This window comes from Fusarium poae, chromosome 2 (genome assembly GCF_019609905.1).
Source record: "Fusarium poae strain DAOMC 252244 chromosome 2, whole genome shotgun sequence".
NCBI classification, from domain to species: domain Eukaryota; kingdom Fungi; phylum Ascomycota; class Sordariomycetes; order Hypocreales; family Nectriaceae; genus Fusarium; species Fusarium poae.
This window is the reverse complement of record NC_058400.1, coordinates 8,547,093-8,570,595: the sequence shown is the minus strand read 5'-3', so window position 1 is coordinate 8,570,595 and position 23,503 is coordinate 8,547,093. Positions and strand designations below refer to the sequence as shown.

Here is a 23,503-nt window from a genome sequence, read left to right as displayed (position 1 = left end):
AAAGAAATTGGAGTTGGCTCCCTCAATAGACGAGATATTACACAATATTTATAACTGAACTAACTCAGGGGCTAAAGGAAAGAATTGTCGTTGCTGCCTTGGGTGTGGGTTTGGATGACTCAGCACAGAATGTGCCTAGAATCTGATAAGATCTTATCGTGAGATGATCAAGATTAAAAAAAGGTGGATTATTATTACATGAGACATAACTACTTAGACATAGATCATTGAACCTCAAAACTATGCAGACCGATCAATAAACTTGATCACCTTTTGTCCCGTCTTGCTCAACTCAAACCCGTTGAGACCATCAACAAAAGTAACTTTGAACTTGTGCGCATTGGGAGGATAAATATTGAGAAACGTGTTCAAGCGAGCCAGAGCAGCTTGTCTACAGGCCTCATCCTCTTTGCACAGTAGACGAATCTCGAGGAACGCCTCTAAGGACGGCTCCATCTTGCTTAGAATCACCTGCCATTGGAGAACTCCGTACTGTTCTTCAGAGAGCAGTGTGGCTAGGTTGTCAAACCTGGTGTCGAAGCCATCCCACATGAAGCTGAAGCGTCGGTCGCGACCATGTAAACGAAGGACGCGGAGGTAGGGTAGATCAGATTGGGGGATCTGGGAGCGTGTTTGTTCGGGGAGAGGATGGAGGGATCCCACGTCACCGGTGACATACCGTACCACAGGATTGCGCAGACGTGTCAGTACGGTTTGTGCAATCACACCTGTCTCTCCTTCAGGAAGAAGATCTGGGACTGGGATGTCTTTGTTCTCGGCATAGTCAATTGGCAGAATCTCAATCAGAGTCATGCGAGTGTCGATGATGAAGTCGTTGTATGTCGCGCCTGGCTCAGAAGGAGTAAGTTCTGGTGTACTTACTCCGTACGGACCAGCCTCTGCGCTACCCAATACGGAACAGATCTTGACGGGACCAAGGACGTCGTAGATGTGTGCTTTTTGAGCCACCGTGAGTGCTTCAGAAGTGTAGATGACCTTGTTCAGTTTTATCTTCTCCATGTCCTCTTTCTTCAAGGTTGAGATGTAATGGATCACTGCCATGATCTGACTTCCATCGCTGTAAGAGTCAGCACCCCGACCTCAAAATAGTGGCAATGGGAAGCGAAACTTACCCCGTGAGGACATTCACGTTGAACTCTTTCAACAGGTCAACAGTTTCGAAGGGTTTGCTATAACTCCCAGCTGCAAGAACGGATGCACCAGCGTTCTCCATAGTCTCTAGCGTTAGGTCCAACGATCTGTGTCTTGTCAGCATTGCACTTCCGATCAATCGTGTCATGCGTGTTGACATACCTGTAGAGACTGCCTCCGCAGTGTATCGTGACAACCCAGTCACCACTCTCAATGAGACCAGTCTTGTTCAAGAATTCTCCAAAGTAAGCTCTATGACGACGGTTTTCTAGGGCGTCGGTCGCAAAGAACAAGGGTCTTGATAGAGTGCTGCCACCGCCCGTGACACTCGTGTAGACATTGCGACGGTATGTATTTTCTGGGCTGACATCGTTGACTAGCTTCTCAATTACATCGTATCTAAGAGTGTTAGACGGGATTTAACGATGCTTCAATCCACTCACAGATCGTGCTTATGAAGCAAAGGTCGTGCTTTCAGTTCAGCCTCTCCTGGTGTCAATGTAGACGTCTCCTGTTGTGTGAATGGGAAAAGATTAAAGAGAGGCTTGATCAAACTTCTACTCAGGTAGTTGGGCTGCGAATTCTGAATAGAAGCTTTCTCACGAGCGGCGCGAATAGCTTCATCAGTTGGTGGGTATTTGGCATCAGAGTAAAAAGGATGTGTCTTGGCGACAGCAAGTACGTCAGCTAACGAGTACAGCATGCTTGACTCCATCTCGTCGAGTCAGTTGGATAGTAAAAATGATGTGGTACTTCCGACTGTCAACCGTAATGCTTGTAGTTGCAGTCTAACTAAGTAAGATGCAGGTCTTATACGCGTGTATAAACATGAAAGGGCAAGACGCACACGAAGCCAACATTGACAGCACGAGGGCCAGAGAAGGTGACTGACTGGTTCGAACGATGTCTCTGACGTCCGCCCCGAAATACTGTTGAGCATTTGGCTAATGTGTACAACCCTAGAATGTCTCAAATGACGAGATATGATCCGCCCACGCAAGAGACCGAGGGATGTAAGCATACCAAGCTCAAGAGGCTTGAGCGGGCTTGACTAACTAATCATGGCAGCGAATCTCATAACGCCATCGAATGGGATAATTAAAGCCGTGCCTCACCGGTAGTACGGACCTGCTAGCATGGATCCTGCATGAGATCTTCAGCAGGTTGCCAGCTGAAAGATCGCCAGGGCTAAAGCGGGTCGGGTCGTAGGGGACGAGGCTGGACAGGGACAAGGTTTTGATCTTAGAGACACGGCTTGATGGCGTACCGAGACAATTGGGGTTCGGAGAAATGAAGTGCTTGTGACGAACGGACCAGATGCTGTGACACCACACAGAGATGGATACAGTAACTGACAACAACAACTGCTTACGAGTCTTGACTCCGAGACAAAATAGTGGTGTCTCAAACCAGGAACCCACTATCATGGCGTGGCTTGAAGTCTGTCATGCACATCACAAAGTAGCAGGCTGCAATACGAAACTCTAAAAGATTATATTGACAAATTCCCTCAACGCATTGAAGAACGAGGTAACTTACGTATGCAAACCTCATGCAAGATTGAACACTAACTAGGCTGTACATCCAACACATTGCATCACTGTCTCTAATTGTTGAAAGCGCATGCATCCCATCTCACCCTCCGGAGATGACGCTCTGGGTCCTTGATGTCATTCCGAGAGTGCAACCAGCGACGGTTGTCCATGAGAATGATTGATCCCTTCGGTAAATCCGACGACTTGAGATGCACGGTTGTGTGTGCCTGAACTTCCTGCTGCATGAGCGCCTCTCTGAGTTCCTTCAGTGCGAATCTCGCTCGTTCCGTTAATGGTGTGACGATGTCCTCTCTGAAACGAATCATGGTGGACTCGCCGTTTGACTTGAGGATACTTCCAGTGATGTGTTTTCTGTCGGCGTCCTTGATGAACTCTGGTGGAATCTCAATGCGGAATTCGGGGGACATTAGAGCCGCCTTACTTTCCGGTGAGAGTAGTTCGTTGAGCTTCTCAACGTTCATGACGGATAGAGTGCCGCCTCCGTAACGATCATGCTGAAGGACTTGCAGAGCAAAGTATCGTGGCAGTGGATCTTCGTACGAACAATCGGTATGCCAAGGGAATTCCGACATTGTTTCCGATCGAGCCTGTATCAGTCAGAATGTGAAGATTATTCGTATGTATATGAGGATGCATGCATACCTGATGGTCGCCAGCCTGGAACATCGTTTTGCTGGGACGGACATCCCAAAACCAACCTTGCCTCGCACTATGCGATATAGGTAGATGGTGATTGTGATGCTTGTGAAGACTGACGAGAAGCTGCTTCAAATATGAACTTGAGTCATCAGGGAAGCCAAGACTTATCTTGAGCATTCCCGTACGCTCAAGCTGGGAGGATACACGGTCAACATGATCGCGGTGCTGGGCATAAGAAAGAGATGGAGCCTCAAGAACTTGAAGTGTGTGTTGTGAAGCCAACGTAGCAAGGCCACGGGCTAAATGGGAGGAAGGTTTTGATGTGAAGGATCGTAGTAAACGGGGAGTACTTGAGAAACGATACATGATGAGCGGGTTGATGAAGATGAGCCAGAGTGACTAAGGCCTCGATGGGGCTTCAGACTTATTAACATCGACCAACAAAGGCGGGCCCGTAAACATCATCTTGTTTCTTGGTCTGTTGAGGAAATCTCTGTCTTACAAGGGCTAACCATCCTGGTAAGATCCGACCTGAATCACTTCTTGCATCGCCCACTCCCATTTGAGATGACTGGCTTTTAGCAATATCCACTACGCAGGGAAGTCCGATGATAACCACCCATTAGGTTTCCTTGGTGTGGCTTTAACTACGGGATGGAGGTAATGTAAAAGTGCTGGGGTTGATAGTTAGCTCTACTGGTTGTCACCTCTTACATAAATAGCCTCACAATGATCCTCTCTTCCCTGTTGTTGCCAACCCACATTGAAACCTCAATCCAAAATCCCAGACGCCGAAATGCATACTCAACAACTTACACATATTGTCGTCGGTCCTGGCCCTGATGATGTTGCGCCAATTGCCAATCACAACATTGACACAGCTAGCTTTGCTCGGGAGGAAGCCCTTCTACAAGAATCAGTCCTCAAGCTATGCCCTGCCAATCTCTGGCATAATGGCTCCTATGCTTCTGGCTGCCCACGACCTGTACTCGTTGGCGAGCATCATCAGCAGCAGATGAAGGATCTGCACGAGGCTTTGACAGCAGCCATTACAGATATTGTGCAACGATGGTGGAGTGACACAGATGCGCGGTTCCCCGAACGCATGCCATTGGAGCCCAGAGAAGAGGAGCTGCTACAAGTGAGTGTTTCTGAGCTACACACGAGAAGATATTTTTAACGGATCATAGTGGATCGAGACTCAGGTTGGGATCGGCAACTTGGCTCCATTCTCACAGCGTCTTGGCTCATGGCGCCCTGATTTCCTGGTCGAAGAGACAGCTAAGCTTCAAGAGAACTACTGCATCACCGAGATAAATGCACGGTTCTCCTTCAATGGCTTCATGCATGAAGCGTATGGCCAGGAAGCTATCAATCGGAATGTGCGGGGTGAAGAAACAGGTCTGATTGGGGCGACGGATCCAATGATGGTGAGACATTGCAAGACCCATGCCCTGTGCTACTCTTGAATTCTGACATGACTTTGTGTGTGTGTAGATCCTACAGGGTTTGTTCAGCTTGTTCGATCCAAGCTATCCCCTGCATCTCCTCAAGGGCGACGAAAAGGGTATTGATATTCACATGTTTATTGATGCTGTACAGCGTCGCTTTGGCATCAAGCCAAGACTTGTTACCCCGGAACAGCTGAGATTACTCCCAGACGCACGCAGTAAGATTGGATACCGACTTTGCTGCGTCGTAAAAGATATCGATGAGCCGGCGGTCAATAGCTGGAGGTTCAAAGCCAAGAATGGAGAGGTCTGGGAAGAGATTCACCAAGTTGGGCTGGAACTGCATCAGCGGGAACTTGATGCCTTGGACATCGATGTGTTACGACAGATAAGCCTCAGATGCTTCAATGACATGCGTACCGTGTTACTCGTCCACGACAAACGCATGCTGGGTATCATACGACAAGAGTTACCCACACTGGTGTCCCGTGGCGTTCTGACAGAGATGCAAGCTGAGGCTCTTGAAAGTAACATCGTGGACACGATCCTTCCTGGTTCCAAGGAGTTGGACACTCTCATTCAAGCAGGTCCCCAGTCCCGCCAGGGATACATTCTCAAGCCTATTCGCAGTGGCAAGGGAGATGGCATCATCTTTGGCGACGATTTGACAGGTGATGAATGGACGGCTCGTCTCCGGGGTCTCAACTCGGCCAATATCATTCCTGGGGTATCGTGTGTTGTACAGCGACGCATCGTTCCCATTGATTACGACCTTGCGTTACGTGCCTCGGTGGGAATGGTGCGATATCCTTTGGTAGGCACATATCATGTCGCCAATGGTAAGCTATTGGGGCTTGGAACATGGAGAGCTAGTGGAGGACGCATCGTCGCTGTGTCTTCAGGAGGATCATGGCTTTGCTCTGTGATGAGAAAGTAGTAGAGACAGACAGATTGGTTAGAGTCAGATTGTAGTGTTTAGTCTCATCAGAATGTTCTTTTTGTTTGCTTTGCGCCCTGAGAATTGAAGCTAATCTCATCTCAAACAGAATAGTAGCTCGATATGTCGAAAGAAGGAGGATATTTCTGCTATGGAACGCGTTGAGATAATCTTGGTTACACATGTCATTTCTCTTGTCTCTTACTCTATCGATAGTATGACATATGACATAATTCTATATCCCTTCATTTTTTTCCGCTGCATGTCTCAGCGCTCTGAACCGTGTGGCTGGCCTCGACGGCATTGTCCGACTGAGCCCTGTCTTTCAAGCCGCGGAGACGGACCGAACTCTCGGGCCTCTTGGTCGATAGTTTCGTCGATCTTTACAGGGAGTTTACACGCTAAAAGTCAAGAATACACTCAATGGATTAGAGGATCGACGTGTAAAGATGTAGACTCGTTATTCAGTTACATCATGAGCCTGTACATACCTGTATTTTACAGTTCATCAGCATCTCTTCTAATGTTTCAACATTGTCAACCATGGGTACAATTCTATCGCTGTCTTTGAGCAGCGCTGCATTAGCTGTGTCGTTACTCTCGTGCTCTTATGCACTGCGGTCAGCTTTTCACCAATCGAGAAATGGCAAGGCAAAGGATCAGTTTTACCAAGATGATGATGGATGCGCCTCGCCACGATCGCTAGCAGAGTTTACGAACAGAGGTTCGAAGATCTTCATCATCGCATTCTCTGCCATCGGTGCTGGAACTTGTATTGCGAATCTCGTGATATCTATACTTCGCAATGATGGGGTCGAGTCGATTATTGAGTCTTCATTAACTGTCGTTGCTTGGGTACGTTTATCTCCTAATGTATTCACTCACTCTAATACGTATAGGCATTGGCATTCATTCATGGCATATGCATCTTCTTCCAACACTCACCCGTGAAAGCCCAAAAGCTTGGAGTTTGGTTACTGTTTACTGCTGTGGCTTTGATAACATCATCATTGCCTCACCTTAGGTATCTGTACACGCAATCTCAGAAACTCCCTATTATTTTCATCATTCTCCCCACCATCAACACATTATCCGCTGTCGCATTAGCTTTCGCAAGCACCTGTCTCCCAAGACGACCAGAGGTCTTCCACAGAAACACTGTAATTGATCGCCAATGGACTGTTTCTGTGCTGGAGCGCTTGACCTGGACTTGGGTCCAACCCCTTCTGCATCATGCTGCGCAGCAAGATGACCTTGATACAGACGATGTGCCTCAGGCGGATTCACGATTAAGATCGCAAGATCTCAAGAAACGATGGGATCAATTAACGCGACAAGACTCGCTGTTCCGCTCAATTGTGGCGCTTTACAAAGATAGACTGTTATTTCTATGGGCAGTCACTCTGGTTCGTTGCGCTGTGAGCATTCTTCCGTTCTGGTTCATGCTCAAGATCATCAACGTTCTTGAAGATAGAACCGCACGAGCGGATAACATGCAATTGATGTTGTTTGTTTTGCTGATGGCATTATCCAATTTGCTGGATTCGGTAAGTCTTTCTCGATGCTGTCCGGCTATCAACTAACCGTGTCTAGTGGATGGAAGGATGGGCATATTGGTACTCTCTAGAGAGTCTCGCTTTACCAATTCGGTCTCAAATTTCGGGCATCATTTTTGGCAAGGTTCTGCTGCGAAAGAATATCAGGACAGCAGGTGGTGACGATTCTGCATCTGAGACTGAGAATGACTCTGATGAGGACACAACGTCTCCCAGGTCTCACCAAGCGATCGTCAACCTGGTAGGTATCGACACAGAGCGACTCTGTTATTTCTTCCAGTATCACTTCCTCATCATAGCCGGTGTCATCAAACTCATCGTCTTTTCCGTCTTCCTCCTTCGAATCCTAGGATGGCTTCCTCTCATCGCAGGTATCATGGCATGGGCTCTCACTTTACCACTCAATACTTGGTTCTCGGGCAAAGTCCTCACCGAGTCACGAGCTTTAATGAGACATCGCGACATCAAACTGTCCAAGATCAGTGAGGTTCTCACTGGCTTACGTCAGATCAAGTTCTCAGCTCTTGAAGCGCAATGGGAGCGAAGGATCCTTGCCCTACGAAACGCCGAGTTGGCGACGTTATGGAAGTTCTTCCTTGCCGATAGCGGCCTTTTCGCATGCTGGGTCATAAGTCCGATCTTACTTGCTGTCGCGTCGCTGACTACGTACGTCCTTGTTCATGGTACATTATTGCCGTCGGTTGCATTTGTCAGTATCGGGATATTTAATACCCTCGAGACGACACTTGGTTCTCTGCCAGAGCTATTTACCTTGGGACTTGACTCTCTTGTATCACTGAAACGGATCAGCGACTATCTTGATGAACCTGAGAAACAGACTGAATTGACATTGAGTGATGCCATCAGTTTCCATAATGCCTCAGTCGCCTGGCCTAGTAAGGGAACTTTGGACGAGGGCGATTTCACCCTGTCTGATCTCCGTCTGTTCTTCCCCAACCATGCTCTATCTGTCGTATCTGGCAAGGTCGGTACAGGCAAAACGCTTTTACTGTCTGCCATCTTGGGCGAAGCAGATCTTCTCAGTGGCGCAATCCACATTCCCAAGAAACAACAATTCCAGGGTAGCGACTGGATCATCCCAGGCTCAATTGCTTATATCAGCCAGACTCCATGGCTGGAGAATTGTTCTCTTCGTGATAACATTCTTTTTGGATTGCCAATGGATAAGTCAAGATATAACAAGGTCCTTGAAGCCTGCGCTCTATCAGAAGATCTCAAGTCTCTTTCAGACAGCGACGATACTGAAATTGGATCAAATGGTGTCAATCTGAGTGGAGGCCAGAAATGGCGTGTTACACTCGCCCGAGCTGTGTACTCCCGTGCAGAAATTCTCTTAATGGAGGACATCTTCAGCGCTGTTGACTCTCATGTCGGTGGTTGGATCTACGATAGGTGTCTTACTGGGGACATATGTAAAGGACGTACTCGAATTATCGTGACTCATCATTTGAGTCTCGTTATGCCTGGTGCTAGCTTTGTTGTTGAACTTGGTGATGGGGGAGTATTGTACTCTGGACCTCCTAAACTCTCCACACACCAACAACCGGAGATGCCGAGCACAAACACTAAAGACGCTGTAGACTTGATTGATGCCTCGGATGATGCTTTGATCTCGACCAACGGATCAGAGACTGAGCCTTCCAAGTCAGATGTCGCCCCGAAGAAGTTTATGCAAGAGGAAACACGCCAAAAAGGCAACGTCAAGAGAAGCGTTTATCTGACGTACATCAAGGGCAGCGGTGGTATACTTCCTTGGGCATTATGTATCGGCATTTATCTCGCCTATCAAGCGGGAATACTTGGAAGAGCCTGGGTTCTTCGCATCTGGACTGCCAAGTCAAGCACATCGTCCGATAACCCCAGCGCCCATCACATCTCTGGGTCTACATTCTCAACAACACAGTTATTTTCCCATCACTCGAAACAAATTGCACCGGACCCTAACGTCATCTTTTATTTAAAGATTTACGTTGCTATTTCTGTGGCCACTGCAGTTGTAGGAATCCTCAGATACCTGTCCTCATACTTTCTTGCCGTCAGGGCCAGTAGAAGCCTTTTTGAGAGGATGCTTTTCGCTGTGATGCATGCTCCTATGAGATGGCTTGATACAGTTCACTCCGGTCGCATCTTGAATCGCTTCACGGCTGACTTTAACATCATTGATGAGCGCATCGCCATGACGTGGAGTCAATTCTTCTCGCATTTGCTACGTCTCATCAGTATCTGCATTGCTTCATGTTTTGCATCTGCATACCTTATTCCACCAGCCGTTGTTCTCTTAGGTATTGGCGCAATCACAGGTAATAGGTACCTAGTCGCAAGTCGGCCTTTGAAACGTCTCGAAAGCAATGCCAAGTCTCCTGTCTTTGAGCTCTTCAATACAACACTGGCCGGTATCTCAACTATCCGAGCCTTCCGAAGAACTCAAACCTATCTTGAGCAGATGCACAATAATCTGAATGCTTGGACTATGACTACGTTTTACATCGCTTTGGCTAACCGATGGATGAGCTTACGCATGGCTCTCATCACCGCCCTCTTCAGCATTACTGTTGGGGTCGTAATTATCGTCAAGCAAATTGATGCTGCTTTGGCTGGCTTGGCGTTGTCATTTATCTTGGACTTTTCCGAAAGTCTTCGTTGGACGATCCGATCGTATGGAGACATGGAGTTGGAGATGAACTCTATGGAACGAGTGGTAGAGTACATGAACATCGAAACAGAATACCTTGGTGGGTTGCGACCGGCAGCTGCCTGGCCTAGCTCGGGTAGTGTTGAAGTGAAGGATCTAGAGGTTGCTTATGCGCCTGATCTACCACCAGTGCTAAAAGGTCTTTCCTTCAAGATCAAGCATGGTGAGCGCGTTGGAGTGGTTGGCCGTACCGGAGCTGGCAAGTCTTCTATGACTTTGGCCCTTTTCCGATTTCTGGAAGCGAGATCCGGGAGTATTTCTATTGATGGAGTGGATATATCGAAGCTCAAGTTGACTGATTTGAGATCAAACATGTCCATAATTCCACAGGTATGTTCACAGCTATACTTGAACTACAGACGCTAACATTGTTATAGCATCCCGTCCTGTTCTCTGGTACAGTCCGTTCTAACCTGGACCCATTCGGGGAATACACAGATATGCAACTCTACGAGGCTCTCAAAAGAGTTCATCTCATCGGCCAAGACGACACTCCTGAAAACAGCTTGTTCAACGATTTATCAAGTCTGATCTCTGAATCCGGCAGTAACCTTTCTCAAGGCCAACAGCAACTCCTCTGCATCGCTCGTGCTCTTCTAGCCGCTTCGAAAGTCATTGTACTAGACGAAGCGACATCCGCTATTGACATTGCCACCGATGTACTAATACAAAAGAGTATTCGCGAGTGGTTCACGGACAGAACGATGATTGTCATTGCACATCGGTTAAGTACCGTTGCTGATTTTGACAAGGTCCTTGTGCTTGATGGGGGGCGAATGGTGGAGTTTGGCACGCCGAGGGAATTATGGGAGCAGGATGGCGTGTTTCGGGGCATGTGCAAACGAACGGGGAGTAATGAGGAAGAACACTTGAGACAGGTCATCATGGGTTAATCGTTATAAAGTGATACGCGTATATAGCTATGGAGGCTTCTATCTCAATGAGAACAATGAGATTGCACATCAGCGCCATATGTTTACTCGTACTATTCGCATCATCTGAAGCCTATCACTGAAAATCCCCTTTTACTTGTCACCTACCCGGAGGCCACTACTGATGATGGTCCAGAGACTGACTGAACAAAATCTGATCAAGACCTGACTAGAGACAGGGATACTCTTTTTCTTTTCCTATTCCCGCCTAGAGAGCGCCACCTAGAGATAGGCGAGGTCCACGTGGTCCATCAGCTGTCAAAAATCTCAATCTCGCGATGTCTGCTTTTTCTGATCTAGTGGCGGTGGCGGACCGACACTAACTATCCCACTCCAAGGGTACCAGAAATGTTGACATACTAAGGTTTGGGGAATAAAAATAAGTAGTCTATGGCCCATGATTTAAGAAGCGTAAACTGATCTACTAATTCCGTTCCTTTTACTTCTCGCGGTTAGTCTTTCTGATACCCTGAGGCCTGCTATCCCATGATAAGCTTTTGGTCATGTCATTGTAGCCGTGTTTATGAGCCGGCCCATTCACAGATTCGAGCTTTAAAAATTAGCCCAGATGACCGTTTATCCCCGTAATTTGATCATCTTTTGCCGAGGATGTGGTGAAGAGAATCAGCAGCTGAGAACCCAACTTTAACGTATTATCAGTCTTCTTCTATGGCTCTATGCCGAGAGAAGTCTAGATCTGGAGACCTATGCCAGCCCCTCTTCCAATGTAAAAGATCATTCTCATGAACCCGTCGGCGATCTCTTGGCAGATGCCGAAAGTTACCAGCAGTTTGGGTTGACCCTGAAAGCCGTCACCACCTGAATGTGATTGGTTTCAGCCCCCTGGCTAAAATAGATGAGACGATGGGACACTTCACCGTTGACTTCTTACCTAAACCGGTATAATTCTCCGTCTTGACAGAGTTTCTCCGGGGCTAAATCCATCACGGCCGAGTCTTTTCCCTATTGTATCTTGACCGTTGTAAGTGTTTCAACGTTTCATTCGCTTGGTTGGTTTCTAGCTTCTGTTAATATTCAATAGTCTGTTGTTCAGCTTCTGTCGTTTACCTGGACTATTTATGCCAACGGGCGAAGCGAGAGATCCAGAACTGCGTGGACTTACATGCTGACGACAACGACCATTTTCTCTCACGTTCGAGGCGTCAAGATCTTTTGTGAGTGATGAGACCATTAATCTAATATCAGTACCCGTAGTCCCTGTAAGAATGTAACCTCTTTACCAACGTACTTTTCTCTTTCGTTATCACTACGTGCTGTCTCTTTCGTGCTGTTGTGTTGGATTACCAGGAAATACGGTTCACCATGGCCAGACTGCTCTGGTTACTGCTTCCCTTTATTGGGAGCAGTCTTGCAAAAGAAGGTTCCGTTGCCCATTCTCTCATTAATTCTGCCTCTGGCCATGACACTCTTTCCACTGTATCTTCCCTTCCTGTCTCCCATCTGAATGGTCTCCATAAGAGAGATGCTCGTCTTTCTCTTGACTCTTCTCCCTTTACACCCCAAATCAACCCACTTGTTCGGCGATCTTCAGCATGTAAGCCTAGGAGGGATTCCCAGGGTGACCCTGTGTTTACCGAATCGTCAATCGCTATAACCCACTCAACAACTACGACCGAGCTTGTTGGCCTCACTACGTTTTTGACTGGCTCTTCTATTTCTGCAACATCTGAAAGTACCGTGGACTTAGCCTCAAGTGGAACATTGGTCTCCAGTGCTGCTACTTCTGATGCGACATCGACAGCTACTGTCAGTGATGTAGATGGAAACACTGCCGGTGGATCATCCACTGAGATCTCGTCAACTACTGAGACATCAACCGACACCGACACATTTATATCTATACCTATCTCGGAGTCAAGTCTGAACTCAGCCAGCAGCGACAGCGTATCACTTTCGACCACCGAAGTCAGCTTGGAAATCTCGAGCGAGGGTACAACCACAAAGGTCTTGTCTACCGACGATTCGAGTGCCGCTGCTGCAGGCACTACCGCCATTGTTGATATTAACACTACTTCTGATGCCACCGCTACTACCGACACCACCATTGTTACTGGTACTACTACTGCCACTGTCGACACCACCGCTGTTACTGGTACTGCCAGTGCTGGCGTTGACACTACCACTGCTACTGGTACCGCTGCTTCTGGTTCCGGTACTACTACTGGTGATACTACCGCTGCTTCTGGTTCCGGTACTACTACTGGTCTCGATACCGCCACTGTTGCTGATACTACCACTGGCACCACCACCGACGCATTCAAATCAGAATCTTTTACTGTCGGGCCCATCACTGCATCATCAGGCCTTACAAGCGATACGACATCATTTGAGCTTAGCGTGAACGTAGCATCCTCTGAGACAAGCGGCACCTTCACATTTTCTCAGGAGACCCAATCTTCTGAGGCATCACTTTCCTTGACCCAATTTCCTTCCTCATCTACACTCGCTTCATCAGACCCAACAACTACATTAGAGAGTGTAGTTTCAACATCGACTGACTCTCCTTTAGTACTCACAGTAGCCGTCGACGGCAGTGGAGATTACACAGCCATCAATGATGCCATCAAGGCAGCTCAAACAAGCGGTTACCCTACTGTCACTGTGCTCGCTGGTACATATACCGAAAACGTCGTTATAGCAGCCACACCTACCGTCACTATTGTGGGCGAGGCATCAAAGAAGCGCGACGGTTCCTCGGGTGTAGTTATCGACAATGGTGGCAACTCCAACCCCGCCCTCTCATTCAGCACCGCCTCAGCTGCTGGGATTACATGGAGGGGCATCAAGTTTTTGAACTCTCTGGCTGATAACTCGGTTGGCGCTGTTTTCCTCCGTGGTTCAAAGAATGCCTTTTACAACTGTGAAATCGTCTCTGCTGGTATCGCCGCCATCACTGGCAGTTACGCATCCGCAATCGTTGCAAACTCCTACCTTGAGGCCCAAGACAAGGTCATTTACAACTACCCTTCCGTTTATCTGTATGGAACGACAATCACAGCGACCAAGTCCAACGGACTTCTTGTATACAACAAGGGCGGTTTATCTGGAACTACCATGTACAACTCGACCGTCGTGTTTGACACTTGCCAAGTTGTCAAGAAGAGCGGAGCCACCAACAATCGCGTTTTCCTCGCTGCAGGAAATGGTGATGGCTCTGTGGTCGTTTACCGTGATACCAACTTGGCCTCAGGTTTCTTGGCTGCCTCCGGTGTCTATGTTGACGCCAAGACACAGTCTCCCTTGAACCGCTATGTCGAGTTTGGTACGACCGGTGATGTGACGGATCGCTCTAAATACGTTACTTTAATCACGGATCCCAAGGATCTGTCTGACTATGAAGTCTCTGCGCTCTTCAAGAGTGCCTATCCTAGTGTGGCTGTCTCCTCAGTCGATTGGATTGACTCTTCTGTCTTCAGTTCCATCAAGGCCAGCAATGCCAAGGACTTTAAGGATGAAACAACTACAACCACTGCCGCTCCAACTGATCTTTCTTCAACCGAGTCCAGTTCTCCGACAACCACTGATGTCTCATCTGATGCATCATCAGTCACGTCGTTGATCACCTCTTCTGGCGCTTCATCAGCCACTGCTTCTGTCGCAACCACCACCGAAGCAGAAGATGCCACGACATCTGCAGAACCCACTCAGTCATCCTGCGCCTTACCTTCTGCCGTGCCCAGCACAGCCTTGGTCGTCGGCCCCAAGTCCAACCCATGTGCTTCTTATGACACGATTGCGTCTGCAGTTGCTCAGCTCCCTAAAGACGATACCTCTCAGTACATCTATATCCTCGCGGGTACGTACCAAGAGAAGGTGAACATCCAGCGAGTGGGCTCCACTGTTGTTCGTGGCCAAAGCAGCGATGGCTCTTCGTCCAAGAACAACAAAGTGACCATCACCTCCAGCAGCGGTGTCCTGTCCAGCAGTGGCGGATCCTCTGGCACAGCTACATTCTCTGCTAGCCAGTATGAGACCAAACGTGTCTCATTCTACAACATCAACTTCGAGAATGCATTTGCGGCTGCTACCAACAATGTAGCTCTAGCTGTCTATGCTAAGGGCAAGGTGGCTTTCTATGGATGCGACATCAATTCATCACAAGGAACCCTCTACCTTGATTACGGTAGCTTCTTCGTTAGTCACTCAGTCCTGCGAGGAACTACTGACTTCCTTTGGGGCCAGGGCGCTGGCTATGTCTACAACTCTATTATCGTTTCCAAGGGAACGGCAACAGGTCAGGCCATCGCCGCTCACAAATTCCAGGGCCAATATGGAGGTTCGCGATTTGTGTTTGATCTTTGCGCTGTTGTGCCTGAGGCCAACTCTGTGCCTGAAGGTAGCACCTTCCTTGGTCGTGATTACAGCTCCAAGTCCAATGTTGCCTACGTCAACTCCTGGTTTGATGCTCACGTCGCTCCTTCCGGATGGAAAGTCTCTTCTCCTTCGACCTTTACTGGCACATTTACCGAAGGAAACAATACAGGCCCTGGTTGGGATGCCTCCTCTCGCATCTCTGCTGCGACTATTGTGGATGACACGTCTTCATTCAGTGCGGCTTCTATCCTCGGAGGAGATGCTTGGATTGACAAAGCTGCCATCGCGCCTTTCCAGGGATGGCCCGACTCCAAGTATGCCAAGGATGAGACTACTAATTCGGCAACTGCCACTGCTACCGCCTCCGCTACATCCACCACAGAAGCTGTTGGCTCTACCCTAACTGTCGCCCCATCGCCCACCGGAGACCAGTTCAAGACCGTGGCATCTGCCCTTGCGGCTATCCCCGATGATGGTGAGGATTATACCGTCTTCATCAAGGCTGGTTCCTACAACGAGCAGCTCAAGCTCAACAGAGGTCGCGGTCGAGTCACTCTTCGTGGTGAGACCAGCTTTGAGAACGATTTCACCCAGAACCAGGTCCTCATCTGGTTCAAGTTGGGCTATGGCACTGGTGAGTCTCGCAACGAAGAGACTCCTGTCCTCTTCTGGAAGACTACCACATCATCAGCTGGACTCTCGCTGTACAACCTCAACTTCACCAACACTTACCCACAAACTCGGGACACAGCCGCCCTTGCAGCTGACTTCTTCGGCAACAACATGGCCGCGTACGGTTGTGCATTCTCTGGCTACCAGGATTCTGTCCTCGTCAACCAAGGTGTGCAGGTATTTTCCAACAGTTATCTTGAGGGCTCAGTCGACTTCATTTGGGGTTACAGCAAGGCCTACTTCCACCAGTGCTACATTGCATCGAACACACCCAATGCATACATCACCGCGCAGAACCGCAAGTCTTCTTCATGGGCTGGTGGCTTCGTCTTTGATACCTGCAAGGTGACCTATACTGATAGTTACGGCTCCACCTTCGGCACAACTTCTCTTGGTCGCCCTTGGTCTCAGTACGCTTTGGTCGTGTACATGAACTCCTTCCTAGACAAGCATATATCTAAGGCGGGCTGGTCTACTTGGTCTATAAGTAACCCTCAGATCTCTGTAAGTTCCACAACCAATGGTTTTAATGTTCCTATGATCGAAGCATACTAAGACTTAACAGGATGTGTTCTTTGGGGAGTACAACAACGTTGGACCAGGCAACTGGACCTCTTCCCGCGCAAGCTTTGCGACAAAGCTCACAGAGTCCCAAGCTGCGGCTTACTCTTTGGGTTCCTTTATCGGAAGCACTAGTTGGCTTGACATGAAGGCGTACAATCTTGCACCTAGCTACACAATCGGTCAATCTGATGCAGCTGAACCGGAGCCTGAGGTTACCTGGCCATCCCACCCTTCAGACGGAACGACACCTCCCAAGGACGCAGTCCTTGTGTCTGTTGACGGAGAGAAGTCGGGCTCATACTCAAGTCTCACCGACGCGCTCAAGAGCCTCCCCAAGGATTCGACCTCTCAAGTCATCTTCATCTACCCTGGTACATATGAGGAACAGGTTCCATCCATAAACCGACCTGGTCCTGTCACTATCATCGGATACACTGAGACTGAACCCGGAAAGACATACACCAGCAACCAAGTCATCATCACCCAGGCTAAGGGACTTTCGGTCTCGGGAACAATTCCTGCAGGTCGTAACAACGCAGACACGGCAACAATTGCAACGGCCAGCATCAAGATCGCCTTTTACAATGTCAAGTTTATCAACACTGATAATCTTGATGGTGCGGCGCCTAGTTATGTCACTCTCGCTGCCAGTGTCTATGGCGATAAGATCGGCTTCTACGGCTGTTCTTTCATTGGATGGCAGGACACTTGTAAGTACTACTCTACCTCAGTCAATTGATCCGTTACTAACATCTCATAGTGCTCACAGGAGCCACAGCGGGCTATCAGTACTACGAAAGCAGTTACATCGAGGGAGCGATTGACTTTGTCTGGGGTTACAGCAAGGCTTACTTCAAGGGCTGTACCCTTGCTGCCAAGCGTGCTAAGTCAGCCATCACTGCGCAGAGCCGCAAGGACACGAACGCGATCGGCGGCTACATTTTTGACCAATGTCTTTTCACAGAGGCTACCTCAGCCACGGCTGACTTGACAGGACAGGTGTATCTCGGCCGCCCTTACAGTGCCTATGCTCTTGTCGTTATCAAGAACAGTTATCTGGATTCCACAATTCAACCTAGTGGGTGGAAGATTTGGTCTACGACTGATCCTCGTACTGATCATGTCACTTTTGCGGAGTATGCCAACGAAGGACCTGGAAGTTGGGAGAAGAACTCGGCGGCGCGTGAGGCATTTGGCTTCGCTACCCTTCTGACCAAGGATGACTATGCTCTGGACTCGGTCATGGACAGCACTGATTGGATCGACAAGACTTTCTGGGACTCAATCGTGACTCCAAAGTCCAGCACACCAGTCGTTCCTGTGCCTGATCCAAACGCTATTTACAGCGGCAAGACCCCGCCTCCTGGTGCTTACATTGTGTCCAAGGAAGCCATCGATGGAGTCACCACTTACAGCACGATCCAAGCTGCGATCGATGCTCTTCCCGTCTCAAACAAGGTTACCCCAACTGTGTTCATCTATCCTGGTACATACAAGGAGCAGATCGTTCTCAGCCGATCAGGGACTACATTTTTCATTGGATATTCTGAGTCTCCAGATGACTACACCAAGAACCAGGTCATTATTACATACGACAAGGGTATCGACACGCAGGCAGATGCGTCCAACTCTGACTCTGCCACTTTCTATGCTACTGGAAACTATTTCCAAGCTGTCAACATCAACTTTATGAACACATTTGGCACGGCTACCAAGTAAGTAGGGACGGTTTCGATGCATGAACACGCACTAACAGGTTCATAGCTACGCCAGTCTCGGATTTGCGGTCAAGAGCAGCAAGTTTGCTTCGCTTTATGGTTGTCAGGTATACGGAAACCAAGACGCTCTCTTGGTCAACGGTAACCTTTTCGCATACAACTCAATCATTACTGGAAACATTGACATGATCTGGGGTTCCGGAGCTGGATATTTCCTCAAATCCACCATCGCGCCAAACAAGTAAGTCAATTTATGATCCTTAGGCTATGGTTCTCAGATCATTTGTATTTCTGCCCAAGACTCAGGAGGCTAACTTTCCTGCTACCCATTAGGGACAAGATTGCATTGACAGCGAACAAGAAGGGAACTAACACCGGCCCCAACGGCTTCGTGTTCGATCAATGCACCGTTGCCCCCGCAGACGGAGCTTCCTACTCGACTATCTACCTGGGTCGACCCTGGGATCAATGGGCCCGCGTTGCGTACATCCAAACTGAGCTGAGTGCAGCTATAATCGATGTGGGCTGGTCTGCATGGACCAAGTCAGATCCTAGAACTGACAATGTTATTTTTGGCGAATTCGACAACTCTGGACCGGGAGCTTCATCCGGCAACCGTGCTTCTTTCGCTAAACAGTTGTCAAACGAGGAAGTTGCGCAATTCCAAATAGGGACCTTTTTCCCTTCCACGAGTTGGATCAACATGACTCTCGTGCACGCGACACCTTTCGATGCAGCTGTTGCCGCAACCCAGACTATCAGTTCGACAACTGTCTATACTACTCAGACCGTCACATCGTCCCAGACTTTGTTTACTACGACAACGGGCGCTGATGTGACTGTCACTGATAAGACTACCTTTACCGAAGACATTGGAACCACAATCACGCCTGATCCTACGACCAAGACCACGATCGAGAAGACAACCATTACTGAAGCGGCTCTAGTTACACAAGCTGACAAGGTTGTCACGGTCAAGTCCACGGAGATTGTGGATGTTGGCAAGACCATCACGCCTGCTGCCGTTACATCAACCTCCACCCAAATCGTTGATGCGACCGTTACTTCCTGGGTCACATCATCCGCCAAGGCTGTCACCGCAACTTTAACGACTACAGCTGTTACGGTCACGCCCAAGTCGGTGACTGAGACTGTCGTTGAGAGAACCACAGTTGTCATTAGCAAGACCACGACCCCCAAGGCCCTCACCGTCAAGAGTACGACGACTGTGACAGTTGGCACTGGTGGTGTCACCACGACATCCTTGAAGGCAACGACAGTCGTGTCTACTGTCGTAACAACGTCCGTCAAGACTGTCAGCAAGACTACTACTCTCAATTGCATCCCCACACAGGACAAGCGCGACTTGAGTATAGAAAAGGTTATCAAGCCTCGAGCTGCTGTTGTTTTTGGCAATCCCTCTGTCAATCTAGTCTCAGGTCTCACCCGTCGCGAACTTGATCTCGGATCGATCAACCTTGAAGCACGCGCAGCCGGTCTTTCTTCAGTCACAGTCACTCTTTTCTCCACCTTCACTACCAACGTCAAGACTTCCACCATGGCTGTTCCCGCTAGCACAACCACGACCAAGGTCACCACAACAAAGACAATTGGAAAGACAAGCACTCTCAAACCAGCGACCGTCATTGATGTGTCTACTTCGGTGGCAACAAGATACGCCACCTCCACCATCCCAGGATCGACATCAACTACTACAGTCGTCTCCACCAAGGAAACTGGCAAGACCTCAACCCTTAAAGCCTCTACCACCACTGTTGTCGTTGCTTCTACTTCAGTCGTTACAGCTAAGAGGACATCCACTATTCCCGGAAGCACCGTCACTATCCTAAAGACATTTTCCACAACTCTGCCCTCGGGAACTGTCAAGGTCACTACGACTAGCACTGTTAAGCAGACATCTGCTGTAACTCTGGATCAGGACACTGTCACAAACTGGACAACTGTCAAATCTACATTGAGGCCTTCCAGCACTGTGACTGTGAGGAGCACTGTGTCCAAAATGAGCACATCGGTGTTGAGGGAGACAAAGACTAATTGGGCGACAAAGACGAGCAGGGGCGCGGCGGCTTGCACAAACTAAAACTGAGATTTCGATTCGTAATGACTCTCTATGAGCGATTATATATAGCTTAATTATTAATGTTTTATTAATCTCATGATATTAACTTACGTCTCATGTCTTCCCATGAAAAATGTCCATGCTAGGATGCTGATCGCTTAACGAGATTTGAACGGTGAGACGAAAATAGAAGCCTTACTACTGGATAGTAGAGAAAATAGCCCCCTAAGTCTTAGGTTATAAAAATAAGTAGTTTTTATTTCGTCTCTATTGCCTCTGGCGGTCAATTTTTCTGATACCTGAGGTGTTGCTACCACAAAGGTTGTTGTTGATTGATTGACTTGGATTTGACTGAGCTTGTGGCCCGAGCGTTTATTCTTCCCGACTCACTTCTGCAATGACATGCATTTGATCTGTGGCAGCTGACATTTGTTTCAAGTGGTGTACCATTGCGTAAGTAGTTATTCTAACTCTGCAATCCATAAGACAGATCAATCAACAGTGATGCTGGTTGATCAGCTTTGGTACGTATCTTCATAACAGACCTGACCTACATCTGATGACATGCGTCTAAAGTTTACAAAGAAATGTGTTATGAATTTCACAGTATGCGAATTTCATAGATCACTCAGGTAGTACAATAATCCTTCAAGGGCGATATATATATATATATAGTTGAACTACATTGATAGATAGACACATGGTAGGAATCAAAAGTGCGGGAAGAGCTCCAACCATTCGGGAGACACGAAAACGCCAACAGGCGACCGACGTAAACAAAGGAAAGACTCGATAATGATAAAAACCCGCGCTGATATATATGCCAGACAAGAAGCGCAAATGGCCAGGCAAGAAGCGAAAAGGGTCAGAACAGAAGTGAAAAGGGCCAGACAAGGTATTACTGGGAAACCCATGAAACCGAGCATGAATATGTCCATGACAGGATTTTTCACTGCGTAATATATAGCATGACCGGGAAAGAAAAGAATGGCGGCAACAGGAGGCGAAAAGATTAGAATCAAGCAGCTAGCCTTCCACAGAACTCCTTCCACATGCGAAGGAAATGCTTGTCCCCAACTCATATGAACGCCGCCATACATGCCGGTAAGGGATATGGCAAGTAAGACAAACTGCCAGGACCAAAATGTAAGTTCTGACTTTCTTAATGAGTTCTTCCAGCCTTTCTTTTCACTCGTTTCTGATTTATCCTTCCAGTGTAAATGAAGGATGGATGAAGACTCCCAAAATAGTCTCTCCCCATGAGTAACCCACCCGAGAGGCTCTAGTTCTTTTATTGTTGGGAGGTAGAGGATTCCATTCGTAGTAGTAAGATCTTGTGGCTCATAGTGTGGGCCGTTTGCCCGCATTATAAGTCTCTCAGACTCATGAATCAACCTGCCTCTGTCTTCAAAAGGGTACGTGGTGAAGATCGCACGCCAGCGTTCCAGAAATTCAGGTTCTATTGCAAACCCGTCATTTATGTATTGTCCGTCAAGACGATACGTAGAAGTGTCTGAGTCTTTCAGCACTCGGTGCTTACATAGCGCAATGCCCGACGGCAAGATGCCACCGACATCCATGAACACCGCTGTTCGGGGCTCAATCCAACGCATTTGTGATTCCTTGCCATCAAATGGGGGAGGTTGTTCGTCATTCGTTTTTGATGGGAAAATCGCCATGTTGTATGTCATTTCACTGTAAAAATGACGTTGTAGCAGGGCGGCGATTTCACCTTTGAAGCTTTCTGTTGGTATAACCATCGCTTCCTGGACATTCAGCGGTTTATAGATTGAGTTTAGTATAATAACCACTTAGAAATCCAAGAGAAATCATACTTCGAACCAGCAGATATAGAGAAAAACAGCACAGACAACATGGACAATTGTGTGTATCTCTAGTAGAGATACAGGCAGACCGATTATGCGCCTCACTATGCATTGTATGACCATCCAAAGAACTTGTATAAGCACAAGGACTTTCTGGATCGTGTTGGCTTTGCTCTTGTCATCGATATCTTGCTTCCGAACTTTAATCCAATGACCACGTTCAGCAAGCCAGATTATAGATGCGGGAGCAGCTCTAACAGAGCGTCGGCGTGATCCAGTATCCTTGAAGTGATCGCGGTGCTCTGCATTAAGATCTGAAAATGAGAGAATGTCGTGGACATCGAAGCGAACAGCCCCCATGACGATGAAAAAGGTGTATTTGAGGTTGACCTCGAACTAGAACCGTTAGCGTGGTCTAGTCATCAGGCAATTATATCAGGTCATACGTCTGCATCAGGTGTCCAATTTGACGACTGCTTCTGTTCCTGCTGAATCTTTCGAAGCGCTGATCTGAGATTCCAAGCATAACGCAGCTGTGCTGCAGCCATGAAGAGGGCTACTTCTGGGGCAAAGAGGGCGACGGTGGACCATTTAACCTTTTCCCATAACAAGTATTGCCATGTCGTTTTCTTGGGAATATCGAGGTGCAGGGCTGTGTATATACACGCAACGAGAGTCAAAACGCAGCTTTGCAATACATCCGACGTCCCACGCACATTAGGTGTGCTAACCCATGAAGGAGCAACGAGTGTCTTGAGCTGTTCAGTCCCGTTACCAGTCACTACCGAAAGGTTGAACGGCTGAGTGGCAACGGACGAGTCGAAGCCTGTCATAGCTTGGTCAGTTTGAATTCGAGACACTTAATAAACGATGGCAAGAAATAAATGATTAATTTGAAGTTTGCTTTGGATATTTCATTCCGAGGATTCAGTTTTTAAACCTGCCTGTCCAAATGTTGGTCCTCCATTGTCTGAGTCAAGACACAAAGAGGGCCGCCTTGACTCGCCAGATATTGCCTGACGTGTCGAAAGGGTCTGTGACTGCTGTTGCATTTGTATGGATACCCGAAAAGCAATTGTCTCCAGCTGTCGTGAGAGCAGAGCCAATAGAGGAGGCCAGAACAGGGGCCCATCAGTCAAAATGCATATCCCATTCCTGCATGTTGTTGCGCACAGACATGGCGATAGTATAGCAACCAAAGGCCAACAAGATGGATTAGAGCATCAGGTGATGAGTAGGTTAATTTATTCATTGTTTCAGGTAATACTTCAGAGTATATTAGGTGGCGGTTTTATATACCTGGTGGACTTTGAGAATCACGTCTATATAACCACCAAATGCTAGCCAAGAACACATAGTCCCAACGCCTATT

General features: G+C 48.0%; 6 protein-coding genes across 6 annotated transcripts; 3 read left to right on the top strand and 3 right to left on the bottom strand.

Annotated features, from left to right (window-relative positions):
* Positions 1 to 240: 240 nt before the first annotated feature.
* On the bottom strand, positions 241 to 1,855 carry FPOAC1_006917 (uncharacterized protein; the record flags this gene model as incomplete). The annotated part of the gene is made up of 4 exons (XM_044851390.1): positions 241 to 1,078; positions 1,134 to 1,259; positions 1,315 to 1,551; positions 1,596 to 1,855. The coding sequence occupies 4 exons, from the start codon at positions 1,853 to 1,855 to the stop codon at positions 241 to 243; spliced, it is 1,461 nt and encodes a 486-aa protein (XP_044710102.1).
* Positions 1,856 to 2,758: 903 nt separating this feature from the next.
* FPOAC1_006916 (uncharacterized protein) lies at positions 2,759 to 3,713 on the bottom strand (the record flags this gene model as incomplete). The annotated part of the gene is made up of 2 exons (XM_044851389.1): positions 2,759 to 3,295; positions 3,351 to 3,713. The coding sequence occupies 2 exons, from the start codon at positions 3,711 to 3,713 to the stop codon at positions 2,759 to 2,761; spliced, it is 900 nt and encodes a 299-aa protein (XP_044710101.1).
* Positions 3,714 to 4,143: 430 nt separating this feature from the next.
* Positions 4,144 to 5,735, top strand: FPOAC1_006915 (uncharacterized protein; the record flags this gene model as incomplete). The annotated part of the gene is made up of 3 exons (XM_044851388.1): positions 4,144 to 4,488; positions 4,538 to 4,777; positions 4,845 to 5,735. The coding sequence occupies 3 exons, from the start codon at positions 4,144 to 4,146 to the stop codon at positions 5,733 to 5,735; spliced, it is 1,476 nt and encodes a 491-aa protein (XP_044710100.1).
* Positions 5,736 to 6,278: 543 nt separating this feature from the next.
* On the top strand, positions 6,279 to 10,897 carry FPOAC1_006914 (uncharacterized protein; the record flags this gene model as incomplete). Its single annotated transcript, XM_044851387.1, has 4 exons — positions 6,279 to 6,590; positions 6,635 to 7,282; positions 7,329 to 10,334; positions 10,382 to 10,897. 4 exons carry the CDS (start codon positions 6,279 to 6,281, stop codon positions 10,895 to 10,897), a joined length of 4,482 nt encoding a protein of 1,493 aa, XP_044710099.1.
* A 1,362-nt stretch (positions 10,898 to 12,259) lies between these two features.
* Positions 12,260 to 20,326, top strand: FPOAC1_006913 (uncharacterized protein; the record flags this gene model as incomplete). The annotated part of the gene is made up of 5 exons (XM_044851386.1): positions 12,260 to 16,447; positions 16,509 to 17,217; positions 17,268 to 18,222; positions 18,272 to 18,466; positions 18,559 to 20,326. 5 exons carry the CDS (start codon positions 12,260 to 12,262, stop codon positions 20,324 to 20,326), a joined length of 7,815 nt encoding a protein of 2,604 aa, XP_044710098.1.
* A 1,808-nt stretch (positions 20,327 to 22,134) lies between these two features.
* FPOAC1_006912 (uncharacterized protein) lies at positions 22,135 to 22,964 on the bottom strand (the record flags this gene model as incomplete). The annotated part of the gene is made up of 2 exons (XM_044851385.1): positions 22,135 to 22,527; positions 22,578 to 22,964. 2 exons carry the CDS (start codon positions 22,962 to 22,964, stop codon positions 22,135 to 22,137), a joined length of 780 nt encoding a protein of 259 aa, XP_044710097.1.
* Between the last annotated feature and the right edge of the window lie 539 nt (positions 22,965 to 23,503).